The sequence below is a fragment of the Talpa europaea genome, assembly GCF_964194135.1.
Source record: "Talpa europaea genome assembly, chromosome: 1".
Classification (NCBI taxonomy): Eukaryota; Metazoa; Chordata; class Mammalia; order Eulipotyphla; family Talpidae; genus Talpa; species Talpa europaea.
Genome location: NC_140073.1, coordinates 40,102,248 through 40,129,004, shown reverse-complemented (window position 1 = coordinate 40,129,004; position 26,757 = coordinate 40,102,248). Strand labels below are relative to the sequence as shown.

The following is a 26,757-nucleotide window of genomic DNA, read 5'->3' as shown; positions in this document are numbered from 1 at the left end:
CCCATCTCCTTAGACACACCCCCACGTCCTTATACACCCCCACGTGACTTATACACACCCTCACACATCCATATACACACCCCCACATCCTTAGACACACCCCCATCCATCCTCTACACACCCTCCAAATGCCTTATACACCCCCCACATTCCTTATACATCTTTTTGCAGACTCAGAGAGGGCAGGGCGAGAGGTACCTCTACTATCAATAGTTCAAAGAGCTCCCCCAAGGGAGGTGAATATATGCATGGGGACTGGGAATTTCTGGGCCCAGCTAACCACCCGCAGCGAGGAAACCCCTGTGTGGTAGGCCCTGGTCAGTAATATTTGGGAGCTGCCTCTGCAGCCTCCCTGGGTTGTCACCCCTAGAGCTGTAGGGGCTGCCGGCAAGGACAAGGGCTCACCCCACATGAACTGTCCACCTCCCAATCCTCAGACACCCAGAGGACACAGTCACCACAGACAGCACAACTGCCCAGAGTGGACGCCTCATCCTTCACCGAGCACAGGCACTGCCCGTAGCCACACAGAAGCACACCCAGTGCAATCGCCAGGCCTGGGGGGGTGCACTGGCACACATGGCTGCACACGAGCACACACAGCAGCACTGTGCTGCCAGCCACCCCTCACAGCCCCTCACCCCCACGGCATGCATGTGTAGACTCTCAGGGCACACAAATGCTGCAGAGGAGGTCACCACAGTGTACCCACGAAGAACATAACAGACCCCAGGCAGCATCGCCCACCTCCCCCCTGCTGGGTATGACTGACTCAGTGTCCGTCTGTCCCCCTGGACAGTGGGTCTAGCCTCATTCTTTCCTTTGCCCCTCTCAGCCTTCTCTGGTGCCTTTAGCCTGCCGCCCTCTCACTTGGTGCCAGCGCTGGGTTTCCTGTCCCCGGGCTCTGCCAGGGGTTCACGATTTCCTCCACCCGCTGCGCCTTGTCTCCCTCCCCTCGCCCATCCCCATAGCAGCTGTGCTCCCCACACCCAGCATCCAGGCCAGTCCCTCCTGCACAATCAGGGTGATGGAGGCCCGGAAGGAGCTTCACCAGGCACCCCGGGGGCCAACTGTCACCCAGCTGACCAGCTCAGTGGCCACCCTGTGAAATTTCAAAACAACACAGGCAAGGTCGTCTGATCACACAGCATAAACCCAAGCTGATAGTTTCTGGCTCCTGCCTCTCCCCCCAACCCAGAACCAAATCACAAACTGTGAGAGACCCACCAATTGTGCTCTAGAAAGTGGTAGCCATGGCAACGGAGCAAGGCATCCCATTTCTATGGTAACCAGGGTGGTGAGGCTGTTGGCTGTAAAGTCAGACAAACCTACTAACGATCTGTTGACTTAAGAAGATGTTTTATAAATCACCAAGTTATTTTTATCGTAACCCCACCCCTGAAACCATAAATCAGAAAGGCAATCTACTATGTATTAAAATGACCAAAATGTGCTATGACTTTCGTTTGTAAATTATTTATGCCAGTCATCTTTAGAAAATTGTGCTTGCCTTTCAGAACTGTTCAGGAGTTCACCGGGGGATCCTGACAGTCTGGCGTTCCAGGAACAAGAGGAAGGTGCTAACACGGGGCAGGGAACGATATTCTGGTCTGGCCATTCCCTTGCTGTGTGACCTTGGCAAGTCACTGTTCCTCTCTGGCCTTCGTTTTCATCTCTGGCACAGCGAGGGCTGCACGGGTCCCTTCGGAGGATTCTGAGCCCAGGAAAGGTTACCGGCAGTGGGGCTAGTCAGGAGAGCCCTGGCTGGTGTCCAGCCCCCGGGTCCCCAGAGGCTTCAGGTCAGTTTTTCTGCCTAATTAATTCTGCCCAGCGGGGGTGTGCAGCGTTTGAGTTAATCCACACGGAGTCAGTGATGCAGAGCAGGCGGGATGGCCAATTGGCCTAAATAAATTGTCAGTCGAGTTGAATTTGGAAACTGAATTACACTGGCCTGGGCTTCCTTGAGTGGGGCATGCCCTCAGCGTAGCGAGCTGGCTAAGGGCTGAGAGGAGGGTTGAGGGGGATGCAGGCCTTTTGGGGTGCAGGCATTTTTTTGACCCATCCGTAAATTCCTCCACCATCACCCTAAGGCGGCCAGGCCATCCAGTCCTGGCTCCCTTCCTCCTCACCAACCCTCCCCTGTTGGCACAGCTCGGGAGCAGTGGGCGGGAGGAGCTCCCTGGAGCTGCACGCAGGGTGTGAACGGGTGTGTGAGTGTGCAGAGAACATGGCTGTGTGTGAGCCTGTCTGGGAGAGTCTGTGGCTAGGGGGAGTGTCGGGATGGGGAGGCAGTGTAAATGTGGGGTAGGTGTGTACATGGTGAAGGTGTGTCCTGTTGATGGCCATGTACTTGTGTAAATAGTCACTGTGAGTGGTATATGTCGTTCATTAGGTGGTAGAAATGTGTGTGTGTATGTATAAGGATGTGTGAGGAGTGTGAAAGGACATGTGTGGAGAGGGCTGTGCATGTGATTAAGGGCTTTCGTAGAGACTGTGTGTGTGTGTGTGTGTGAGAATGTGCATGCGAGTGCAATGTGGCTCATCTCCTAAGAGATTCAGAGTCTGGCTGGGCACCCTGGACATCTGGTCTCTGAGTTGAGACCCAGTCTAGGGCCTTTTCCATGCCAGCTCTGGTCCCTCACACAGTAGCATGGGGGTGTGCCCCCTGTCCTGGGGTTCTCTCTGCCAGAAAAAAAGACAATAGATGGGGTGCATGTGGGGAAAGGCTACTGATTCAGCCCAGGGGAGAATTACAGGAAGGCTGGGCTGGACCCCCTACCCCCTGCAGTGTCCCTCTCAGTCCCAGGACCCAGGCTGGGCAGTGGGGGAGCCAGGGCTGGATAAGCAGTGTCCAGGGCCTCAGGACACTTGGACTCCCAGAGCAACCATGGGTGATGTCCCTGAATTCATTGTCATGACACTAGACTCGGTCCTATCCAGAAGGTCTGCCCCAGCACCCGAGCTGGCAAATTCTCAGGTGGCAGAGTTTCCCGTGTTGCTTTCACTTCAGGGTGCACATTTTTCACATATTGGTAATGAAGACATCATAAAATATACATCCTTAAAATAGCATTTCCCCCATATCTCCACATGCTGTGAGTTAACTCACGGCATGTCTTAGATCGACAGCACCTTGGACTTGGGAAAATGTGGTCACTAGAAACCTAGGACATCAGGACACAGGAGCCCCTCAAAGGCCCAAAAGTTGCTACTTGCAGCACCGGGAGGCCCAGAGGGGGTGGGGTGGGACCTGCCCAGGGTCACAGAGCTGTCAAGGTGGAGGAGGACCTGGACTCAGTCCTGGACTCTCACAAGGGGTTCCATCATCATGTCCTCTGAGCCCATGCTTAAATGCCCTCCAAGATCCTCCCCTGTCTTCCAGATCCCTGGTCAAAAGGAGTTCAAATCCCTCCTGTTAAAAAAAGAGGCAGCAGCTGGAGAAGAAATGGCAGGACCTTGAAATCAGACCAACCTGAGTTTTGAACTTGGCTCAGGTGGTGACCTTGAACATATCACTGCCCCTTTCTGAGTCATTTTGGATGAGGGGGGTTGGGGTAGGCTTCCCTGCCTCCCAAATGATGGGGTGGTGGTGCAGGGAGTGGCAGCAATGTGTTCAATTTTAGTCTCTGGCTCCTAGCTGTTCTGCTCTTCCACCACTTGTCTGCTAACAACCGATCAGGAGCAAACAAGGCTCGTGAGAGCCAACAGTCTGGGCCCTGCAGCTGCAGCCGCAGCCAGGGGTGTCACGGCCCCAGTGAGGCAGCATCTGAGGCCAGCACTGCAGCCTCCAATGCTGAGGGACACATTCCTTTGGGGGATGGTGATGTGACACTGACAGTTCCATGGGGTTCTCCTTGTAAGCCCCCACCTCAGGGCTGGGAGGAAGAGGCAGTACGAAAGGACACCCAAGGTCACACAAAGACCGGGTTGAACTCCCAGCTTTCTGGCCTAACTGGTAACAAGATGGAGGGCGATCTGGCAGCTTCCTGGTTCCAAGCAGGAACCATTTGTGGCCTCATTGAAACTGGTGAGGTAGGTTTTGTTGCTGTCACTGCTTTTCAGATGAGAGTCTGCAGACTAGAGGCAAAGGATCTTGCCACAATCTCAGAGGTTCTCAGTGATGCCGTGTGTCCCACTCCCACTTCCCACAGCCCTTGGGAAGCAGGCAGGGTGTCCACAGGGAGAGCTGGCCTGATCTGGATGCTCCAGCTTGGCTTCAACCTTAGTCAGTCACAGGGAGGTCTAAAGGGCCCAGGGGACTTAGGAGAGTGGGCCTGTGCCATCCAGAGTGCCCCTACTGTTCCCTGGGCCAGGAATGCAAGATGTCAGGGCCCCAGAAAGCCCCATCAGGAGCCAACATCCCACCTACTCCTGTGACCTGAGTCCTGAAGACTAGAGCATAAACATCCTCTCCCATTAGCCTCTTAGAGTTGGAGAATTGCCAGTATTCCACATGGGAAATCCCTCTTCCAGTTCAGGACTTAGAGCTGTGTGTGTCTCTTGGTGTGCGTGTCCACTTTTCCATTAGTGAATGTTTAGTTATGAAACCCTTCATATTTCCTCTATTGCTCTGACTGCCAGGGAGCTCAGTTAAATTTTGTGCTCAATTCCGAATGAATCCTTTACGAGGGTTTGCAGTATCGCTTTTCTTCTCTTCATTATACAACTCTCATTTTTTTTCTTTCCTTCTTTATTTCTAAGGGTTCTGTTGTAAGTACATCTCATGTGCCTCAAATGTTTTTGTCCCACAAACTGAAATAAGAATCTGCGACTGAGACTCCGAGCATTCTCTGTGACCCTAAATGGATCACACACTTCACCCTTGTCAGGCCTCACACGCACTCAGGGAGCAGTGTTTACGTTGTCGAGGCTCATTGTTCTGTTATAAAGTAATAATGAAGACTGGCATAAACATGGTCTGTTATAAACATGGTCTCAGTTATAAACATGGTCTCAGGGGGTCTTTAAAGCCCCCCCTGAGGGGGAGGTGATTACTTCCATAATTCAGAGAAGAAAATTGAGGTTTGGAGTAGTTAAGATATGCAAAAACACCAAAACCCTGCATAGTTTGGAAGTAACAGGTAGAATTTGAAACCAGGTCTCTCTGATTGCAAATCCACTATGCTCCAGGGCTTCCATGTATAAATCTCTTTCATATCCATCCAGGTAAGCTTAGGAGAAGGTAATAGTCTTTCTGTAATGATGGTATTTTACAGAACCATCAATAGTTTATGAGATGACTTCACACTTTTAAATCCATAAGAACACACATACGCACACGCACACGCACGCACTCCAACAGCTGGGGTCACCAGCGGGGCAGTCTCGATTGTCCCCATATGGCAGGTGATAAAATGAGGCTCCAAGTTCTATGGTGTGTCTACTGGAATTCACTGGAAAAATTTCCCTTCAGTGCCCACTTGTGCATATGTATCGAGTCAGGAGTCCTGACTCCCAACAGGGAGTGCATGTGTTGTGGCGTGGAAGGTAATAAAAAGATGGCCCCAAGAAGAACAGCTCGGTGGCAGCAGTGGACACAGTCCAGGTGGGACCACAGCTGACTGCCCACCTGCTCTCCCTTCAACAATGATTTATGCCTCATCCCAGGTCTGTGTAGCAAAAACGGCCAGAGCTCCTGGGAGGGGAGACTGACATTTATCAAATAACCATATAAGCAAATATGTACCTATAGGAGGCAAGGGCTTTGAGGGCAATGCACAAGGAATTCGATGGACTTTTAACAATAAATCTTGGGGTGACAGAGGCTCCCGGGAGGAAGTAACAAGTGTGCAGTGGTTGGAAGGATGGCTAAGAATCAACTAGGGGAATACAGAGCTCAAGAAGGACATTCTAGGCAGAAAGAATAGGTCCAATTCCCAGTCCTCACATTCCTTGACCATCAGCAGCATCCAAGACAGCTGATCGCTCCCTCTTTTTGTCACACTTCCCAAGACCACAGTCTCTCGAGTTCCCTCCACCCCACCAGCCGCTCCTCAGGGTCCTATGCATCCCGGCCCTGGTCTTCATCTCCATCTACACTCATTCCCTTGGTAGTTCACCCAGTTTCAAGGCTTAAATACCCACTCGGATGCCGCGAACAGCACACTGCCAGTTGTCGATCTGCAGCCCAGCCCCTCTCCTGCGCTGAGGGCTGCAGCCCCCGCGCCTTGGCGTCCCTGGGTGGAGGGCTGGTAGTCTCTCTCCAGTGCAACGTGTCAGCTGAGCTCCTCTGCCATCCCCACCGCCTGCAGCCTGGACAGCTCAGGAAAGAGCAACTCCATCCTTCCAGAGCACTCTGCTCCCCCAACCATCATCGTTGAAACATCTTTTTCTGTCACATCACATTTAAGCTGCAAGGAAATCCTGTTGACTCAGCATGGAAATAAATGCCGACTCTGCCCACTGCCCACCGCAGCTGTCCCTGCCCGTCTCTGCCATTGCCTTTCCCCCTGGGTTATGGTAAGAACCTCATGGTGCCCTCCCGGTTTCCAACACTCCTGGTACTCTATTTTCAACACAGCAGCCAGATGAGCTTCTCAAAATGTAAATGGAATTGTGTCATTTCTTGGCTCCGCAGCTCCCCATTTCTCTCAGAGGAAAAGCCAGGTTCGTCACCATGACCCGCAGGTCCTCACGTGATCTGGTCCTTCCTTGCCCCTCCGAGCTCCTCTCCGACCACTGTCCCCTTAGCTTGTTCCAGTCATATCCGTCTCCTCAAATGTGCTCCCTGGGCCTGTCCGCTGCGGAGACCGCACACCGGCTGCCCCTCTTCCCCGAGCGCCCGTCCCCAGGAACCCCCACGGCTCATTCCCTCGCCACCTCGTGAGGCCTGCTCTGGCCACGTTATTTAAAGCCTCAACTGTACCCCCAGGAACTCCTTACTGTGCTCACCCCCTTGTCTCCCTACATAGCTTGTACCGTCTTCTAGTACACTAGCTTGTCCCCGATTTATTGAGGTATAATTTACATATATAACACTCCCCCACTTTACGTGTCCACTTGGAAGAGTGTGGGTACTTCATCTTATCTAATTTACCTGTTTTCAAGTTTGTCTTTCTCCTGAGGATCTGAGGCCCGTGACAGGGCTGGGGCTGGAGGTCAGCGCAGGCCCGCTGTAAAGCCTGGTCACATGCCCCCCAGGAGAAGGGAAAGAGGATTCCTTCCTGGGGCTCCAGGAGCACAGTTAAGCAAGAGCACAGCTTCCCACCTGTGGGAAGGGTGTGGACACTCACCTGTGTCCACTTGCCTCAATCCTTCTATCTACATAAGGGCCATAACAGAGTTGACTCCCTTGCTTCTTCAGATGTGAACCTGTCTTCCAGCACCTGTGTCCCTGCAGCTACCTGGGCTGTGGGCACAATCACGGACTCTCAGCACTACAGCTGCATCTGCACTGGCATTGTACACACCTCTGATGTCACGCTCGCCTTCATAGCTCTGGTCACACGGACAGCAAGTGTGACTGGCCTTGGACGCACTAACCATTCAGCTCTATTGTCATCGGCAGTGGTTGTTTTGTACCCAGGGAGCTCCGCAGAGACCTTGTGAGGCTGGCAATGGGCACAGATATTGAGAAGAGATCCCTGTCTACATTGGCAATGGACACACTTGTTGAAAGCAGACTTGTGGATACGTATGTACGTAATCACATTCATCTCTTGACAGTGGGCACAAATGTGAACAAAGACATTAATTCCCACTGGCCATGAACGAGAGTGACTGAGGACAGTAAGCACAGGGCACAGAGGTTCCTTTTCAGAGACTGAGCCTCCCCACCCTGCAGGCTGGTGAGCTGAAGGCACTCATGGTAGAGTTCACCAGCCCAAGTCCTTCCTTGGGGTCAGAGCTGGAATGGGTACGTAGAATTCAAAACCTGCATGCAGCACTGCGTATGGAATCTAGAATCTGGCACGAGTACTGCAATCTGGGACACATGGCAAGGAGATGAGGCCATGTCTATTCCCAGTGTCTTGAGATCACTCAAGGTGAGGAGAGACTTGGGCTATGTGACTCCCAGCATCGCCCGCCCCCTCCTCACCCCACGCCCAGGCCTGGCCCAGCCAGCCTGTGGCTTAAAAAAGCACCAGGAAATGTCACTTTCTTTTTGAGGAGGTGTGATGGGAGGAGATGGCCCAGGCTGTTCAGCTGCTGGCCTATTCAAAGGTCGGGAATGGTGATAGCACCTCCAAATCCTGAAGCTTGTTTTGTACCCAGGGAGCTCAGAATTCCAGCCACTTCCTGGGCAGACAGAGCCTTGCCTAGTGCCAGGTCAGAAGCCCCAGACTGCCTAACAATCCAGCCAGGGCTCTGACAGCGGCTAAATGTGTCTGCCCAAGCCACATATAGGGCTGGGCTGAGCAGACTCAGGGGCTCAGAGGCTAGGCCACTGTGCTGGGCTTGCTCAAGGTGGCACCTCTGGGTCCTGCCACTGACTGCTGACTTTGGCCTGGCACAGTGCCTGCTCCCACTCTGCTGCCATCTCCCCATCTCCAAAATGAGGGGTGGTCAGAGGCCCTCAAGCCCCTTCTCTGTCTCTAGGGTCCCTGTGTTATCCTATCAAAGACACAGCCCGGATAAGAGACAAGGCAGAGAAGAAAGTCCCATGGATATCTGTGGTCCACTGATAGAACTTTCACTTATTTGTTTATTCATTTAATCATCAAGTATTGCTGAGTGTCCATCATACACCAGGCATTGCTTTTTACAACTACTCCCAAAATAACAGGTTTAAAGAAAGCTCCCAGCACAGAATCAGGCACACAGTAGGCAATTGACAGTGAGGATAAAGAGACCTACTGTGTACTGACACTGGGCAGTGTCAGTGCTGGGCTGGTCCCATCCTTAGCACTCCTACATGCTCCATCTCACTGCCCCTATACCACCTCTGATGTCCCCGTTGTGGTTACCATTCTAATTTTACAAAGAAGGAAACTGAGGCCCAAAGAGGCTTAAGAAGTTGCTGTGGTCCTACCACTGGGGAGTGTTGGTAACAGAATTTGAACCCCACTTCTGTCTGACTCCAGACACCACTCTCCTAGCCCCTCAGCAAACACTTATCAAATGAATGTGTGAGTAAATGAAGGAAACTTTCTGTTGGTGCAAGTATGCATCCACATGCCCAAGTGTGGGGAGCATGAGTGTGCAGATGTTTGCATGTTTGCATGCGGGGTTTTTTTATGGAAAGACTTTCCCTCGTTGTCTTGGTCTTGTGTGTGCTAAAGCTATACTTAGCTGCAGCCGTGACTGTAATGAGCAGTTTGCGGCGCACCAGGCACTCTCATTGGGACCTGGTTTCCCAGGGAGATCGCCAGGGCCAGTGTATGTGTGTGTGTGTGTGTGAGGGGGGTGCATCCTGGTGCTGGGGAACATAGAGCAGGGTTTTGGGAGGGAGCCTGGAGCTCACGGCACAATGCCTTGTACAAACGGAGAGCCTGCACTCCAGCTGGAAGAAGCTGCACCAGGCTAGCAGCACCAAAGCTTCCAGACCCGCCAAGTTCAACCATTGGTTACCGATGTCGGTGCTCCCTTTACTGGCCCTTGCTAGGCAATTAGAACTACAGCCTTAGAGCTCGTGCCTACAGCCTGGGGTGTTGATAGCAAAAAGCAACGGGAAGATGGTATGCCTTGCATACCCGAGCCAGGGTATTCCAGGGTCTTCAGAAAGGCCTGTTTCTCAGCATTCTCTCCCCTTGAGCAGGCCCTGCTAAGATATCAGAGGGTGAGCCTGCTCACCAAGGCGGGGGATGTGACGAGGAAGGATGGCCTCCATATCCAGAGAAGATTGAAAGCACAAGCATGCTCAGCATGGCCTGGAGTTCAGAGGCCAATCCCTTACTCACTGTCTACCCTCCAGTGGCTGCAGGAGTCTGAAAAACCCTAGGTCCTGAGGGCTCCCCCCTCAAATAGCTCTTTCTGCAACTTCTTTCCAGCCTGTCCTACTTCTGCTCCATCAGAGCTCTCACCTGTCAGAGTGGGCCCTTGCTCCCAGTTCCCAGCTCTCTCACTCCATGAACTGTCCACCCCCTGGATCTGGCAAACCACCTTCCCCATGTGTGGGCAGGGCTGCTGGACCCTCCCTTCCATCATGAAGTCCTCAGCTTCCAAGTCCCACCTTCTAGGATGTTTTCATCTAATGAGAGGTGCCCATTCTTCTCCTGCCTCTACAGCATTCATCCTCACACTCATCCATTTTGGCTCACCAGCCACCAAACTGCCCACCCACTGTGTATCTACCCACACATCCTTCCTCCCGTTCATTCACCCATATCCATGCACATACCCAACTTGTTATCCATTCTTTTATCTACTTGTCCATCATCCACGTGTCCATCCAGCCACCTCATTCTTGACCATGGAACCATTTAGCATAAGAGAGCAACCACTGTTCTAAGTTTTCCTCTTAATTTCCCCCAAGGAGAACTGGCATCAAGTCCTTCTTCTATCACTTGCTAACTGGATAGTCTTGCACACATAAATTAATTCCCCTGGGTCATTTTTTCCTTCATCAGGAAAATGGGGATAACATCTACCTCTTCTGTCTCACAGGGTGGTTGCAAAGTACATTGCTTTAGCAAAGATTTATCGATTCTGTATTATGTAAAGGCACTATCATTGCTTAAGCTGGTCTCCTAAGTGGCTGCAGCTGAGTTGGGGGCACATGTATTTCAACAGGCAGCTGGATCCAGGACAGGAAGGGTTCTCTGGTAGAGTGGGCTTTTTAGGAGGGGCTATCAGGAAAGGCCTCCCTGCAAGGAGAGACCACCAAAGTTGAAGGCCGGTTCCATTTCAGAGATACAGACATAGCAGAAAAGGCATTCTCCGTGGAGAAACAGGTAAGCAAAGGCAGGCAATAGAGGACCTGGGGCATGCTGGGGCTCGGCTGATGCACATGGAGGCCAAGGGTGGGCAGTCTGGGGAGACGGGATGTGTAGGTATTCCAATGGCAGCACAGCGGGGTTTCAGAAGAGCCATGACTTGGAAAGCCTCAGCGAGCCACACAAACCAGTGATTCCTTACTCCAAGGCTTTCACTCAGATCCCTAGACTGCCAGACAGGAAAAAAAAATATCTACTTGGTGACAGCCAAGTCTCAGGAGACATGATTCCTGCCGCCTAGAAGGGAAGCCAGTGCCTGGCATTTCTGACCTTTGTGTTGCTAAATATATCACTGATGACAGTGGTTCATGCCCCTGAGGCTGCGGGGTCACCGGATGAGACTTCCATGACCTTCATCCCTGACTCTGCGGCTCAGCCAGGGCCTCGCTATACCAGCTCCCCTGAGGAATCTGTCCCCAGGGCCGGGGCGACGATGGTGCTCCAGGCAGCCAGGTCGAACCCCTGGTGTCTCCATGCACCAGGCACTGTGCTGGCAGCTCTGCCCCTCTGAGGCTTGTCCCTAGTTCACATACCAGGCAACAGCTCAGCCAGATGCCATGTGCTCAGCCCACACTGAGGAAGAGGTGGGAGATTAAAACCTGGGCCAGCCAAGACCAAGGCCTTGCTCTGAACCATATTTTCTCCCTGACGAATTACCATTCATCTCTGGTTTAGGTGGATTCTCCCAACATCCCTGAGAGGTAGGCAGTGCCATTACATGTACTCTATAGATGTGAAACTAAAGCCCAGAAACCAAGGATCATGCTCCAGGAGTGTGGGAGAGTCGGCACCACGTGAGGAGCACCCCCAGCAACATGGAGAGAAGCACGTTGCCCAGAGATGGCCCTTAGCAGGTGACAGTCATGTGGGCTTCCAAGAGCCCAGCCCTCCACCCTCAGCCCAGGGCTCTGGCTGGCTCCAGGTGGCCCAGCGGGTGACCTTGTTCCTCACAGCACTCAGAGAGCCCCTGAGGTCAAACATAAAACATTCATCTCTGAGTGGTGAGATGCTGGCCCTGGGGAGAGGATGTGGTCTGAAGTATGCTCACAGTTTGCCTGGGGACAAAGCCCCAGGAGGGATGCTTCACCGCTCTACCACAGTGTGGGCAGAGAAGGTCCCTGGGGTACCATCAAAGTCTCCCTGGTTATAGCGCCCCAATTTGTAGACTCAAAACTCCAGGCGTCTGTGGGGCATTCAGGTGCATGATGGTGAGAACGATAATAAGGCATAACTTGAACACCTGTGTCATGTTATGTACCATGTTCAAGGGCCTTTTGTGGCTTACCTCATTGGGTCTCACAGCAGCCCCTTCAAGTGGGGACTCTTGTCGTCCCCCTTTGCAGCTGAGGTGACTGAGACTTACAGAAATCATGCAGCTCATGATCAGTAGAGTCAGGTTTGGGCCCAGCGGTGGGGCTGCAACCTGGCTGGAGACCATTAGCCACCCCCTCTCAGCACGCCTGGCAGGAGAACCTGGTGAGCCGCCATCAAGGGCTGTGTGAGTGGAGTTGGCTGACAGCGCTTTGTCTGGAAGGGTCTCTCACCTTTCGTTTCCTCGCCAACTTCTCTCTAGTCCCCCGCACCACTCAGAGAACAGCTCAAGATAAGAACAGTTTATCCTGGTGGGAGCCCTGTGTGGCCCCACTTCATCCCCCTGGGCACAGCTGGCCTTTAGGGAGAGGACAGAGGTCCCCATTATTGACAGACAGGAGCCCCTTCCCTCAATTCTCTAGAGGTTCAAACTCCTAGGGAGCCCCACCAGAGGCAGACCCCGCTGCTGGAAGCCCAGAGGGCCACAGGAGCTCTGCCCTGCACTTCCACCGCCTCCTGGCTCCCTCAGCTTAGCCCCAGACACAGTTGCTCACTGTGCCTCGAGCACTGCTCAGGGTTTTTGCATGTGCCATTCCCTCTGTCCCCCAGATGTCACCTGGCCCCCTTGTTTGCCTCCTTCAAGTCTTCACTGAAACATCACCCACTTAGGGAGGCCTTCTCAACCACACTGGATGAAATTGCCACCTCTAGCTTTTCCTGAGCCCTTCCGCGCATTATAAATCGCCATCAGACTTCTCGCTGCCTCAGGCACTAAGTATGCTATGTATCCTTTTTTTTTTTATTCTTCCTGCACCAGAATGTAAGTATCTTGAGGGCAGAGATTTTTGACTCTTAGGTTCTTTGCTCTATTCCCAGCCTCTGGTGAAGTGCTTGCCACACTGCATGTTTTTAATAAGTATTTGTTGAATGAATGAATGAATGAATAAATGAATGAGTGTTAATAGCAGCCCTGCCAGGGGAACATTCAGACTGTCTTTGTGTGCTGAGCAGGGGTGTAGGAAGAGAAGTTGCTGTCTCACTGTGGGTGGGGAGAGGTGAGCATGGAGAGAGGTAAGACAGGGGTACATCATGGGCAGTGGGCCTGGGCTGTGGGCAGGAGTGAGAGCCAAGGGGGAAGCAAGAACAGGGCTTCTAGGTGGCAGATGAAGGGGCTGGGTCAGGCCAGGGTAAATGGGGCATCCAAGGTCCTGCACGGGCGTGAGAAAGTTTCCTTTGGCTGATGTGGCCCAGGCTGGAGCAGCATCTGAGCCTGGCCCAGTGAGGCCGGCTCCTAAGGCCCCCTAAGCTCAGCTGGCCCGGCTGTCTAGGGCTGCCCTGGCTAATATTAGCTCATCCCACCCAGTCTGGCGTCAGCCTGGCGGGGCAGCCTAACTGCAGAGCGGGTCCTGCCCACTGGAACCAACAAGAACCCCGGGCCCGAAGTTCTAGGCTCCAGTGACTCCTGATGTCTACTGGCCCCTGCTGCCACTCCTCTCTATGCCTGAGCAACCCCTTTAAAGAGGAGGCATTTTAGTGTCCAAGCTGTGATGCACGGCATACCTGCCCCACTGCACTGGCACACTGGTCAGCATCTCGGGTCCCCAGGCTTGGTACCACATTAAGGCCCAAAATCGATGCTCCTTCCCCACTGCAGAGGTTCCATCATCCATCTCCCTCATTCCCCACTACACCTGGGAAAGGAAGCAGAACAGGGGCTCCCCATTATTACAGCAGCATGGGAGACTGAGGCACAGAGAGGCCTGTGGCCTGTCCATGGCACATAGCACAACCAAGATAGAATCCAGGTCTGCCTCCTGGGGTGTCAGCCCTGAAATCTAGCCTCTGGGAGACATACTCAGAAAGAGGGGGCCCAGGGAGAAAAAGTAGGTGAGGTGACCCCTAGAGAGGTTATTTGAAAGGACAGTCAGTTGCTGGGAGATGAAAAAGCATATGGGGAACAGGTGAGAGCCCAGCACTGGTGCAAAGAAGATAATGGAACCCGCAATAATTAAGCACTTATTATGTTCTGGTTCTGGGCTAAGTACTTAACACATTTAATGCTCCCGACTTCCCTATGAGTCAGGCACTATTAATATCCCTGTGTTGAGGCACAGACAGGTTAGGGAACTTGGCCAAGGTCACACAGCTGGGAAGTGATAGGGCTATAATTTGAACGAGGGCCTCCTGGCTCAAGAGGCCATGTCCCTAGTAGTGAATGGGGCTGTAGGTTAAATGGCCAAGGTCAAGGTCGTGTGTCAGGAAGTGGGAACCGGCTGAGTAGCCAATCCACTTTCTACAAACATGTGACTGAAAGAGGTTAGGGGCTCAAAACAGAGAGATCTGGGACAAAAAACCAAAAACAAACAAGGCCTTTGAGGGGGAAGAGTCTGTACTGAAAGCCAGTCAGTAACTAATGCTTAGAACTTTCCTCAATCACAACGATAGAGGAAAGTGGACAATAGGAAGGGAAGGGTTTCCTGCTGGTCTGGACCAGGTGGACCTGTGCACTCAGTGTCCTGAAACCATCACTGTCTACAGAGTGTGTGTATACCAGTGCTGGCGATCAGTTTCTCAGCTTTGCAGGTGGGTAGTGACTGGGAAGATGCAGAGTGAAGGAGGAATTTGGCAAGATGGAGAGGCCAGGGTGTGGAGACCCTCACCTGGCCTTAGGAGGTGACAACAGCAAGTGGGACACTGTCCTGACTGGGGTTTGTCCCCCACCTTGACTAGGGCACTTCAGTACTCCTAGCAATGCCTCAGCCTCTGCGTCCCCAATCCTGCTCCAGGTTTTAGGGGTAGAGGACTTGTGTTCCCAGGTGAGGCAAGGGAGGCAGGGTGAGCCAGTAACAGGCTCAACGGCGTGGTGCTGCTGTCTGACCCAGCTCTTGAACTCTGGCCTCCTTATTCATGCTTTCCATAGTTATTTAGCACCCACTGCCAGGCTCCAAGCAACATAACAATGGGTAAAAGAGACAAAAATCCCTGCTGTAGGGTAAAGAAAATGTCAGGCTTTTCTGCCCTTCCGCCATCAGGATAGATGATGGATCCTTGTCCTGAATGCATGCCTGACGGCGGGCACCTGGAATAGGGTGTGGGCATAGGTAGATGGGATTCAGCTGAGCTAAGACTGTGCTTTTAAGGGCGGCGTCACGGGGGGACAGGAGCAGCAGCAGCAGCAGCAGCAGCAGCAGCAGCAGCAGCAGCAGCAGCAGCAGCAGCAGCAGCAGCAGCAGCAGCAGCCATCAGGATAGATGATGGATCCTTGTCCTGAATGCATGCCTGATGGCGGGCACCTGGAATAGGGTGTGGGCATAGGTAGATGGGATTCAGCTGAGTTAAGACTGTGCTTTTAAGGGCGGCGTCACGGGGGGGACGCAAGCAGCCCCAGCCAGCAGCAGCAGCAGCAGCCGAAGCCAAAGCAGAAGCCGAAAGAGAAGCCGAGAAGCAGCAGAACGAACACTAGAGAGCCCAGATAGAGTGAGGACTTGCTGGGGGCTGGGAGGCCTGCCAGCCTCCCGGCCCCCCAGCACCCCTGCCTGCCATATGCCTGGTGAACCCCAAATAAAAAACCTGCAAAACTACTGAGGACTCTGACTCCTCCTTTACCCGGTCTGCATGGGATCAGAAAACCTGCACCTGTGCCCAGTCCTGACCTTACACCTGCCCTCCTGGAGCTTACATTCTAGTGAGCAAAACCGATAATAGACCAGGTAAACTATGGTGGTAAATGCCAAGGAGAAGAGAGAAAAGGATGAAACAGGGAAAGAACGGCAAGGTACAATTGGAGATGGTGACATCTGACTGGAGGTGCAGGAGCGAAAATGAGCAAGTGCTCCAGGTGGAAGAAGCAGCGAGCGCAGGTCCAGAGACAGAAGTGTGTGCTGGCTGGCAAAAGACCAAGGAGGCCAGGCTGAGGGAAAAGGAGAGGCAGAAGGGCAGCAGGAGAGGCTGGGTGTTGGAGCTCCCGTGTTGCCTCTTACCCTTGCGCAGACTTGGGCTTCTCCCCTGAGCAAGACCAGAGCCACAGGGAGACAGACGGCAGAGGGCTGGCTCGGCCCAACCTGCATTAACCAGGATGGCCCTGGTCCCATGTGGAGAGGGTGTTGGCGAGGGCAGAAGCAGGAAGGTCAGATGTCTCCACAGGGAGAGAGGATGGTAGGCAGCTTCAACCAGGAAGGTGGTAAGAGGTGATGAGATGTAGTGGGATTCTGGGTATGTTTTCAACCCAGACATGACAGGATTTGTGATGTGGGAGAGAAAAAGGGGAGTCAAGGATGTGGCCAAGGTTTTTAATCTGAGCAACGAGATTGATATGGTTGCCATTTACTGAGATGAGCTCTCACCCCAGCCCATCACCCTGAGCTGAGGTCTCTGGCTCAAGGAAAGCTTGCACTCATGCACACCCAGGCCCCTCATGTCCTGATCCTTTCCCTCCACTGGGAACTGCTGCCTGTATTAACATTTCTCAAAATCTAATGGGCATATGAATCATCTGAGGGTCTTGTTCAAATGCAGATTCTGAATCAGAAGGCCTGGGATGGGTGCTTCATTTCTAACAAGTGCCTGGTGATGCTGATGCTGCTGGTCAGAGGGCCATGCTCCCAGGTCCACGGCACATTCTCCCTGGAGGACTGCTGGTGTCACCCAGGAGTGGAGTAAACACCCTGACCCCTCCCTAGGAATCAAATTCCCAGAGGCCAGGAGTCTGTCCTTTTGAAGCATCTCAGGTAATATGCGGGTCAGTCATGGGTGGGAGTCCTCTGGCACAACGCCCAGCCTCAGCCCTGGCACCATCCAGCACAGCACCTGCTCACTGCCTTCCTCACGCCAGCACCCCTGTACCATCAAAGTGAGCCCCACACACTGACCTGCTCAAGCCCCTACGGCATGGCATGTCCTCTCCTCTCTCAGCGTATCTCTCTACTGCCCCTGGAGGGCGCAGTCAAAAGCCTACTCTGGAGAGCAGGGTAAGAGGTGCCACCCACTAGGCCAAAGCATGCACACCCTAAAGAGGTGGACCTACAGGTGTGGGACCTACAGGTGAGCCTACCGTGCCATGAGGATTCACAGGGGCCTGGCACCAGGGCTGACTCCAGGCAGGGCCACGATTACTATGCCTTCAAAGATCAACTAACTGGATGAATGAATAAGAGCTGGTAAGGAAGAAATGAAAGAAGAGGAAGCTCTTCAGACCTCCTTCTCCTGGTGCCAGCTCTCTGCCAGGAGAGCTCAGCTGTGTCCTGAAGAGGAGCTGGGCTGAGGCACAGAAAGAGACAGGGGAACTTGGCTCCCACAGTGCCTCTGAGGAGCTGAAGCCTAGAATTCTTGGACTCCTGGAGCATCAGAACTTGGAAGGGCCTTGGTGGTCATTCAGAATGACCTCTGTATTTCATAGATGGAGAAAGTGCTGCCTGAAGGGGTGATGGAACTTGCCCAAAGGCGCCTGGTTGGCTTCGTAGCCTGGCCACAGACCTTGCTTGGGCCAAGCTGCCTGATATTCACAACTGGAATCTCGTCTGTAGCCTCATCTCCCCATACGTCTGGACTGCTCTCTAACCCCGAGGGCCTGCCTGTCTCCTGTCACAGGCCTCCAGAACTAACCCACTGACCTCTAGCTTGAATCATGCAGACCTGGTGACACATTGCCCAACTGAGACCCCTCCATCTCCAAGGCGGGGTCAGCGGGAGCAGGGGCAGCCAGGACGAGCAGTAGGTACTCTGAGGGCCAGGTTTTCATGTTCAGCAGAAAGCAAAATGGACAGCACAGAGCTAAAAACTAGAGATTGGAACGAGGACTGAGACAAGGAGGCCAGGGAGGAGCCTGGCAGAAGGGAGCAGCAGGGGAAATGGTCGGATTCCAGAGCAGAAGGCCTCAAAGGTCAAGCTGAGGAGCAGCCAGCATTCCACATGGAGCAGCACCCGTACAGGGTCCCTTCTGAGCCTTCAGCCATCTCCCCGCCTTCCATATGGAGTCCTGGGGCCTTCATGGATGGTGGAGGCAGGTGAGCCCCCACTGATAGCCCTCTTCCTGGAGGCTGCCACAGAACTCAGGACAGCCCCTTCTCTGCCTGCCTGCCATTGTCTAGGAACCAGAACTTGTTGAGCAAGATTCCCAGACAGGTTATTGGGTGTTTGGGGGGGTGGGAGGGAGGGAGCAAGATTTGAACCCAAGCCTGGGCCATGAGCAGCTAGTAGAGCTGACACCCCTGGAACAGCGACAGGGGGTGGTACTGTACAGCGCCAGTCAGAACCAGCTCTGAATGCTGGCTCTGGACCACTCACAGGCTAAGTGGCCTTGGATAAATAACCCCTTTGTGCCTCAGCGGCCTCATCTGTGATGTTTGCATGATGATGATGATGATGATGATGATATAGTTCCATAGACGTTTTGTGAGAACTAAATGGGAAAATGTAAATCAAGTCCTTAAGACAGCATCTGACACATAGTACGTGCTTTAGTAAATCGTAGCTGTTTATAGGATTTGGGCCAAATCTGGGCTGACTGACCTGCAGAAGTCTCAGTCAGCTGGGGTGGGGGGCTGGGGTGGGGTGAGGCAGCGGGGAAAGGGCTTGGGAGGGCAGATTTTATTCGATCTCCCTCAGGAAAGGAACTAATGGAACAGGTAAGAGGAGAACATTTCCAGGTGGAATTTGTTGTTCTTTTAAAAATGAGAGCCAGGCCCTGTGTTTAGAGGTTTGGGCTGTGTGTCTGAGTCTTACTGATTTCCTGTGTGGTCTCGAGCAAGTGTCTTCCTCTCTCTGAGCCTGTTTCTCCTCCACTGGATAAAAGGAGTAACTGGGGGTATCCGTGAGCAGCCACCCACTCCAACAGTCCCATACTAGAGGAAGGTGGGCCCTTCCAGCCAAGTGGTTCCCCTGAATAAGGACTGGGCAGCCAACTGTCCCTGGAGACTCTCAGGTCCACCTTTTCCTTTGAGCCTGCACCCAGAAAGCAGGAGCTAAGGCCAGGGAGCTGGCCAGGCTGGCCTGGGGCTGATGAGAGGCAGAGGCTTGAGGCCCTGACCTTTTGGTCCAGAGCGAATACACTGGTCATGGGACTGCTCAGAATAGCCATGGCACTATATTCAGCTGTTGTGGGAGGCCCAGAGATCCCTGGCCCAGGCAGCAGGCCCTGGAACCATCCCCTGCCCCACCCCTCCCCCACATCTGAGACAATCTGCCTCCCTTGTTGGAAGGCTCAAGCCAAACTCCTCCAAAGCTTCTGGCAGATGCCAGACTTCCTGCCCAGAGTCAGGGAGCACAGACTCCTGTCCCCAGAGTGCCAGACTCCAAACACCCTGAGGTATCACAAGGCAGATGAGTGCTGCAGACCACTGAGCTGGGCATTAGAGACCTGAATCAGTCCCCCAAGTCACCCGCTTGCATGTGACCTTGGGTAAGAACACTCCTTCCTTGGCCTCAACTTATTCATCTGTCATGATGGTAGCTCCTGTTATATTGTGCGCACAAGATGCTTAGAGTCAGGAGACAAAGTTGAATCCAGAGGGCTGCTGATTGAACCTTTTTTTACAAACCAGTCAGCTTCTCTGAAGGAAAGCACCCTGCTTCTAAGCCTTGATGCAGCCTGTGGAGTCTAGAAAGGTATCACCAAGGAACCGATGTATGAGATGGGGTGTGAGGGATGAAGAAGGGTGAACCAGGAGGAAAGAGTGCTCCAGAGGGAACAGGATATGCAAAGACCCTGAGGCAGGGGGACCTGGGACTTGCGGAAAAAGAGAAAGGGGTGGCTGGAGCTTAGTGAGTGATGGGGAGAGCCAGGCCAGAGGAGACTGTGGAGGCAGGCAGGGCCTGAAGGGACACAGCATGGGTTGGGGAAACTCCTGAAGGGTGTAAAGCAGGCCAGGTGGTGAGCTGACAGATTTGTGAGTTGAAAAGACTTCTGTGGTTGCCAAGTGGAGAGTGAACTGGAGGGGCCAGGTGGGAGGTGGGAAAACAGTCAGGGGCTGCTGGAGAGGGGAGTCTGAATGAAATGGTAGAGGCTTAAACCAGGATGGTGGACATAGAGGCAGAGGGCAATGGAGGGAGTCTAGTGAGCCAGGAGGTAAATTGATAAAACAACCAATAGGAGTAATAACAGGGCCAACATTTATTGAGCACTTGCTGCATGCCAGGCCCTGTGACTCAGGGTTCTCCAAATTTTAGCTCAGTTAATCTTTCCATTACCTCTCGGGGGTAGCTTCTATCATTATGGTAAAAAGGTAAAGAGGCTGAGAGAGAGACTAGGAGATGCCTGTCTGTGATTGTCATGATTAGAAGGGGTGCTGGGGGACAGTTGGAAGCATGTCAGGGTATCATTCATTCAAGGACACGAGGACCTCTGTAAAGCGTCATGAGAAGGAGGACACTGAATGGGGTCACACTGTAGAAGGTAGTAGGTGGGGTGCCCCACCCCATCTCCAGGTTCATGGGTCTCCTTCGACTGTTAAGTTTGTCTCCTTCAAAGTGGGCCTGACCTGTGGGAAAGGGCTCTGAGCTGCCTGGGAGGACCTGGAGAGCAACTCTGTGCTCAGTCTGTCCGCATGCCATGCCAAGACTCAGTCCTGTGTACTCTGGGGCCCAAGGGAAGAACAGACATCTCTGGCTGGGCCACCACCTGGCTCATTCTGGCCACCAAGTGAATTTCCTTCCCAGGGGACTGGGGAGGAGTCACAAGACAGCAAGTCCCAAAGACGGGGGGATAAGGTAAAGGCCTAGAGACCTGGTATCCCAACTTGGGGTCATTGGCACTTGCTTGTCATTGGAAGTGAAGTGACTCTGGGGGAGAGAAGTACACACACACACACACACACACACACACATAATTCTACCTGCAGCACAGCTGACCCATGACCACGTCCCGTTCCTGATGACAACATGTAAGTGATGGCTGAAAGCCAAGGGGCTCAGACCAAAACTGGCCCCCAAGGATGAGGGCGGGTTTCAAGTCCCAGCTGCCCCAACACAGCCCTGTCAGCTCTCCTGCTTCTGTGCTTTGCACGCTGCCATCTAACTATCTAATTCCTACTTCCTCCTCAAAGCTTGTCCCAGGATTACCTCCACTGGGACAGTTCTTACCAGCCCAGAAAGCTCTTCCATACCTCTTATCTCATCGTTAGTCCTCATCATATTGTGTGCCAGGGGCACCACACCTCACCCCAGAATATAAGCTGGGCTTAGCCTATCCAACTCACCTTCCATCTCTCACCCCCTCAGCTTGGGGGTCCAGGAAAGCAGAGGAGAGGGTGCCCATGAGCCAGCTGCTCCAGCTAGCACTGTCACCCCTGAAGAACTCAGATGGGACATCAGATGGCCCCAATCTCCTAGGGCCAACACCAAGGCCCTGGTGGGTTGGTCACTGCCTTGTCCAGGCACCAACAACTAGCCCAGGCTAGAGCAGTGTCTCTACTGAGGATGGGAAGTGAGGAGCAAACCCTCACTAAGGCAGCCCAGGAGTCCCGGGAGATGGAGTCCCAGACAGGAAGCTCACACTAGTCTATCTACACGCAGTCTCATGTACATTAAGTCTTATCACACACATACAGCCTTACACACAGATGGTCTAATGCAGCTTTACACACACACACACTCAGCTTTACATCTATAGTTCCACACTTGTCACAACCACCACAGACTCACGCAGTAGCACGCTCACCTCAAGTCTCTCACACACTCTGAGGAATCTCTCTCACACACATAGCATCTCTTACACATGCTGACTCCGTCTTTCTTTACATACCCTCTCTCTCCCACACAGTCTCATACTCACACACAAAGTCCATCTTTCAAGACACAGAATCTCTCACATTCACACAGAATTTTTCAGATAGAGAGACTCACAGAATCTCTCACACAGTCAGACAGTCATACACAGGCACACACATACACGCAACCCAGAGTCTCACATGTCTTTTTTTTCTCACACAGTCTTTCTCTCACATGTGAAGCCTCTCACACTCACATAGAATCTCTCTTTTTCATACATACAAGCTTATATTTCACATACATATACAATCTTACATGCACACAGATTCTGGTCTAAAATGTAGAATAAAAATTTTATTCTCCACCCATCAATTTGAGGAGGCTTGGGGCCCACGTAGGGGAGGGGTAAACAAAGGTGACAGCAGCAGCAGCAGCAGCAGCAGCAGCAGCAGCAGCAGCAGAGCAAAGATGGATGGGGGAGGGCGGACGGCCAGCGGCTGGTCTCTGCGCAGATGAGCCGCAGAGAGGCAGCGCAATGCAGCTAGGCTAGCCGGAGGGTGTACTCGGAAGCCTGGGTTCTAATCCAAGCTCTGCCGGCTGTTCTTGCATGCCCTTGGGCAGACTCCTCCCCCTATGGGCCTCAGTATTCTCTTCTGTCACCAAAGGGAGTAGGAAAACTCTGTGAGGCCCTGGGGAAAGTGGCATTGATAGGCTGGGGTGAAGAGGCACCTTCTAACCCACCTCTCTCTCCTTCCTACTGCTCAGCCTTTCCCTTAGAGTCTGCTGTTCAACTAGACAATTCCTGGGAAGAATCAGGACTTTTCTATAAGGTTTTGTACACCGACATCACCCCAAACCACACCAGCCCACTTATCTGCATTGGGTAAAGGCGACCCCAAAATCTAGAATGGCCAGAGGGAGAAGGAATGAACAGGGGAGGGCCTGTCATGGCCCATTTACCTCTACCTATCCTGAAACTCAGGGACCTGGGTTAGAGTTCTAAAGCCTAGCTCGACGGGAGGGGAGAAAATTGGGGAGCCAGCTTCTTTCTCTGGAGCCAGGAGGTTGAGAGGACAATGAAGAAGTTGGGCCTACTCATTGCTTCCAAGACCAGGAGTGGTAAGGTGCTGCCCAAGGTCAAATGTGGGCTGAATGGCAGCTGCTCCAACCCAGGTCTTTGCCCAACATGCCCCCACCCCAACATGTGGTGATTCAACCTCCCAGTCCCCCTCCTACAGCCCCTCCCCACAGCTCAGACTCAGCTTCCAGTTACATAATCCCTTGCTAAGGTGGCCTCTGTCAGGAGACTGAGGGGAGGGTTGGTCCCAGTCCACTCTAGGGAGTGGTGGGGGAGCTGCTGACTAGTAAAGGGAAGGATGGGGTCCCAGGAGACCTGATTTTAGTCTGCTGGGTCTCTGGTCCCCTGGGTGACCTTGGGTAGGGTTCTCAGTGACAAGAGGGGTTTCATTTTCTCTCTGTTTTCCCCTCCCCCCTACATACACACCTGTTCTAGGATTTAAGGTTTAAGACCCTGACCTGCTGAAACATCGAGTGTTTATAACTCAATGACAAACCTCCCAGGCCTATGCCTCAACATAATCTTTCTCTGCCTGTGGGCCCCTCAGTGCCCCCTACTCTCTTTCCCCATCAGTCCTCTGTAGCTGGGTGCACACTCTTGTTCCCTCCCTGCCCCATCCTCCCCCCACTGGACTCCAAAAAGCAGGAGGGAGGGGACATGGAGCAGTAGAGAGAGGGCAGAGGCAGTGGTTTGCCCGGTGGGGGGTGCCGTGGGGGATCATAGATGGGGGAGGGGTTTTAAATTTCCAACTCTCCCTCCCCGTCATGCTTTAGGCTATGTTCTGGTCTCAGAGGTCAGAGCCCAGGGAAGGCAGGGATGCCTCAGGGTAGGTGGCTGTTACCGGGGTCACTCCTTTTGAGGTTTACTGAAACGGCAAAGAGCCTGAGAATTCACCAGACTCCCTCTCTCATTTTAAAAATGAGGAAACTGATTCAGAGAGGCCATCTGAGGGCCAAGGTCAGCAACAGGGTGCCCTTTCTCCGCTGCAACAAGCTGTTGTCAGTAAAGGGAGTGGCCTATGAAGACACACCCACCTCTTGCACACCTTCCCTCTTGAAGGATCCCCTCTTAGACTCCCTCTTTGCCCCCACAAGCCCCAGAGAAAGCAGAGGCAGGAGCTAAGGGGCCCTCTCCAATATCCTCCCCTTTTGACCGGGAAGGACAATCGCCGTTCCCAGGAGCAGGTTTCAGTGGGACTGCGTTCCCCTCCCCACAGCCCATCCCCACTCCAGCTACCAAGCTATTCATTAGCCATAAAGATTCCCTCTTTCCAGCCTTCTCAGAATGGCCTGAAGCTACTCCCTGGGGAGAGGCATTGTGTCTCCAGCAGCAGATGGGCCTCAGCCCTTTTTGGTGTACCCGGGCTGGTGGTGCCAGATGCCCCTTACCTGGGAAGGAGACAGGCTCCAGTTCTTCCCCCCACCCCTTTTAAAACCTAAAGGACCGCCGACACCTCCACGGTGCACATCTGCAAAGACACAAATACACACACACTCAAGCACACACGTGCGCACCCATTCCCACTACATACTTTCCCCACCCTAATACACACCATCACATTTACATAAATATGCACACACAATCTACTCATCCACACAACACACCCATCCACACTCGCGCATACACATTAAATCAAGAAATACAGACACAGACCTTCCATACTTACAAAACGAGTCACCCTCAACAAGTCACACTCTCTCACAGGTGTGCACACCCCCCACCCCTTTCGCTCCTGAACTCCTTACGTGCCAGTTCTCAAATCCACCCTCCCCGCGGGAGTCAGAGGCCTCGGCCCTCCCCCCCCACACCCATTCTTCCAAAAGCGCAGTTGCCACTTACCCGCGCATAGCGGGATGAGTAGGGGTCCTCAAAGAGCGCCCAGATGCGCGGCTGCCAGCGGCGCCAGAAGCCACCAGACCGTCCGTCGGGGGAGTCGCTGAGCGCCAGGCGCTTGGTCATCTCCAGCTCGTCCTCCCCGTCGCCGGAGTCGCCGGGGCCGTCGGCGTCCGCGTCGTCGGCGCTGTTGTCCAGGGGCGCGCCCCCGAAGCTGTCGAGCGCCTCCTCGGCGTCGCGGTGCTGGCGGTAAGTCATCCAGCAGCAGGGCTCCACGTCGGTTTCGTCTATGCCCCAGAAAGCCAGCTCCTCCTCGTACAGCGGCCCGCACACGTCGGCGGGGCAGTGCAGCTTGCCCGTGCGGTAGTAGTTCAGGATGTGCGCGAAGACGCCCGGGTGGCGGTCGAAAAAGAACTCGTCGGCGCGGGGGTCATAGTCGAAGTGGCTGTGGGCGTCGGGCTCAGCCAGCCAGGCGAGCCGCGTGCCGGGCAGCGTGCGCAGCGTCGAGCGGTACGTCTGGTGGCGCGTGCCGCCCACGTTGATCACGATGCGCTCGCTCTCGTCCCCTTGGCCCATCGCGGCGCCCCCTTAGGCATGGCGCGGCCCAGCGACACCCATGGAGCGGCCGCCAGGGGGAGTTGGCACCGGGGAGGGGGGCGCGCGGCCTCTCCCCCCCTCCCCCCAGCCGTCGGGGAGGACAGAGGAGCCGGCTTCGGCCACCCCGCGAGCGCCCCGAGCCCCTCCGGGCGCTTTCTGCCGGATGCTGGTCCAGGGAAGTGTGCGCGGGAGCGCAAGGGTCTCTTGGCCGCCAGATGTGGGAGGGAGCTGGTCCGGCTGCGGAGGAGGCAGAGCAGGAAAAGGGAGGCAGAGAGGGAGGGAGGGGGGAAGGGAAGGGGACCGCGCTCAGCGGCGAGCCCCGGGAGGAGGGTAACGAGGGTGGGGGGGCCGGGCTCCCGTCCCCATCTCAGTGGGGAAATGGAGAAATCGACACAAAGCTTTTTTTTTTGGGGGGGGGGGGCGGGGAAGGTCAGCTCCTCCCGGGGCTGGACAGATAGACCAGCCCCCGGAAGGGGGAGGGGAGGGGGCCGGGAAATGCGCGCTCTGCGCGGTGGTCGCGGCTCTGCGCTCTCGGCGAGGGCGAGATGGATGCCCGCCGCCTTCCTCCCTGCGTGGCCGGGCTGCAGCTCGGGGCGCAGGGCGGGCTCGGGCCCCCTCCCTCTCTCCTTGCCTGGCTGCCTGCTCCCCCCGGCGGCGGGCGCGCCTGCCCGCCCGCCCGCCCGCCCGCCCTCCTCGCTCCTTCTCCCCGCCTCCCGGAGGAGATGGCGGGTCCCCTAGGCAGGGGCGCCCGGGGCGCTGCTCGGTGCGGCGGCCGCGGAGCGCTGTGCTCCGTGCGCCCGGGTTGGAGCTGGGCTCGGAAGGTCTGGGCTGGTTGGGTCTGCGCTCCGGCTCCGGCTCCGGCTCGGCGGCGGTGCTGAAGGGACAGCTCCCGGACTGTCGCGGAGCTGCGCCCGGCCAGGCACGGGCTCTCCGGACTGGGTTCGGTCTGCGGGGCCGGTGGGCACGGGCTCCGGTGCCTCTGCGCCCCGCGCTCCGCGCCCCGCTTCGGGCAGGCGGCTGGCGCTGCTGACCGAGGCGAGGGGGCTGCGGTGATCGGGCCGGGGAGGCGGGGGTGGCGAGCTCGGGCGCGGCGAGGCAACACCGGCGAGGCCGGGGAGGCGAAGCGTGGAGCGGCCGCCGCCGCGACGCTGCTGCCGCCCGGGCTGACGCTCCACTCGCTTGCTCGCTCGCTCGCTCGCTCGCGCGGTCCGCGTCCAGCCCGCCGCTCTCCGGACACGGGCACACGGCGCGCGCAGCCGCACTCGCCCCCGAAGGGAGGCGCCGCGCTGGGTCCTAAAAAGCCCTGATTCAGCGCCCCCCTCCCAGCCCCGCGCCGAGCCCGGCCTCCGTCAACCCCGGCGC

At 54.7% G+C, this 26,757-nt stretch overlaps 1 protein-coding gene across 1 annotated transcript in view; it reads right to left on the bottom strand.

Moving 5' to 3' along the window:
* The window catches only part of KCNC1 (potassium voltage-gated channel subfamily C member 1), a gene marked incomplete at both ends in the record, with an annotated part of 40,534 nt that extends 15,160 nt beyond the window's left edge, over positions 1-25,374 (bottom strand). The window contains one exon of the mRNA XM_084255040.1: positions 24,805-25,374. Within this exon, the coding sequence (XP_084111166.1) occupies positions 24,805-25,374 (570 nt within the window). The remainder of the gene's footprint in view (positions 1-24,804) is intronic.
* Between the last annotated feature and the right edge of the window lie 1,383 nt (positions 25,375-26,757).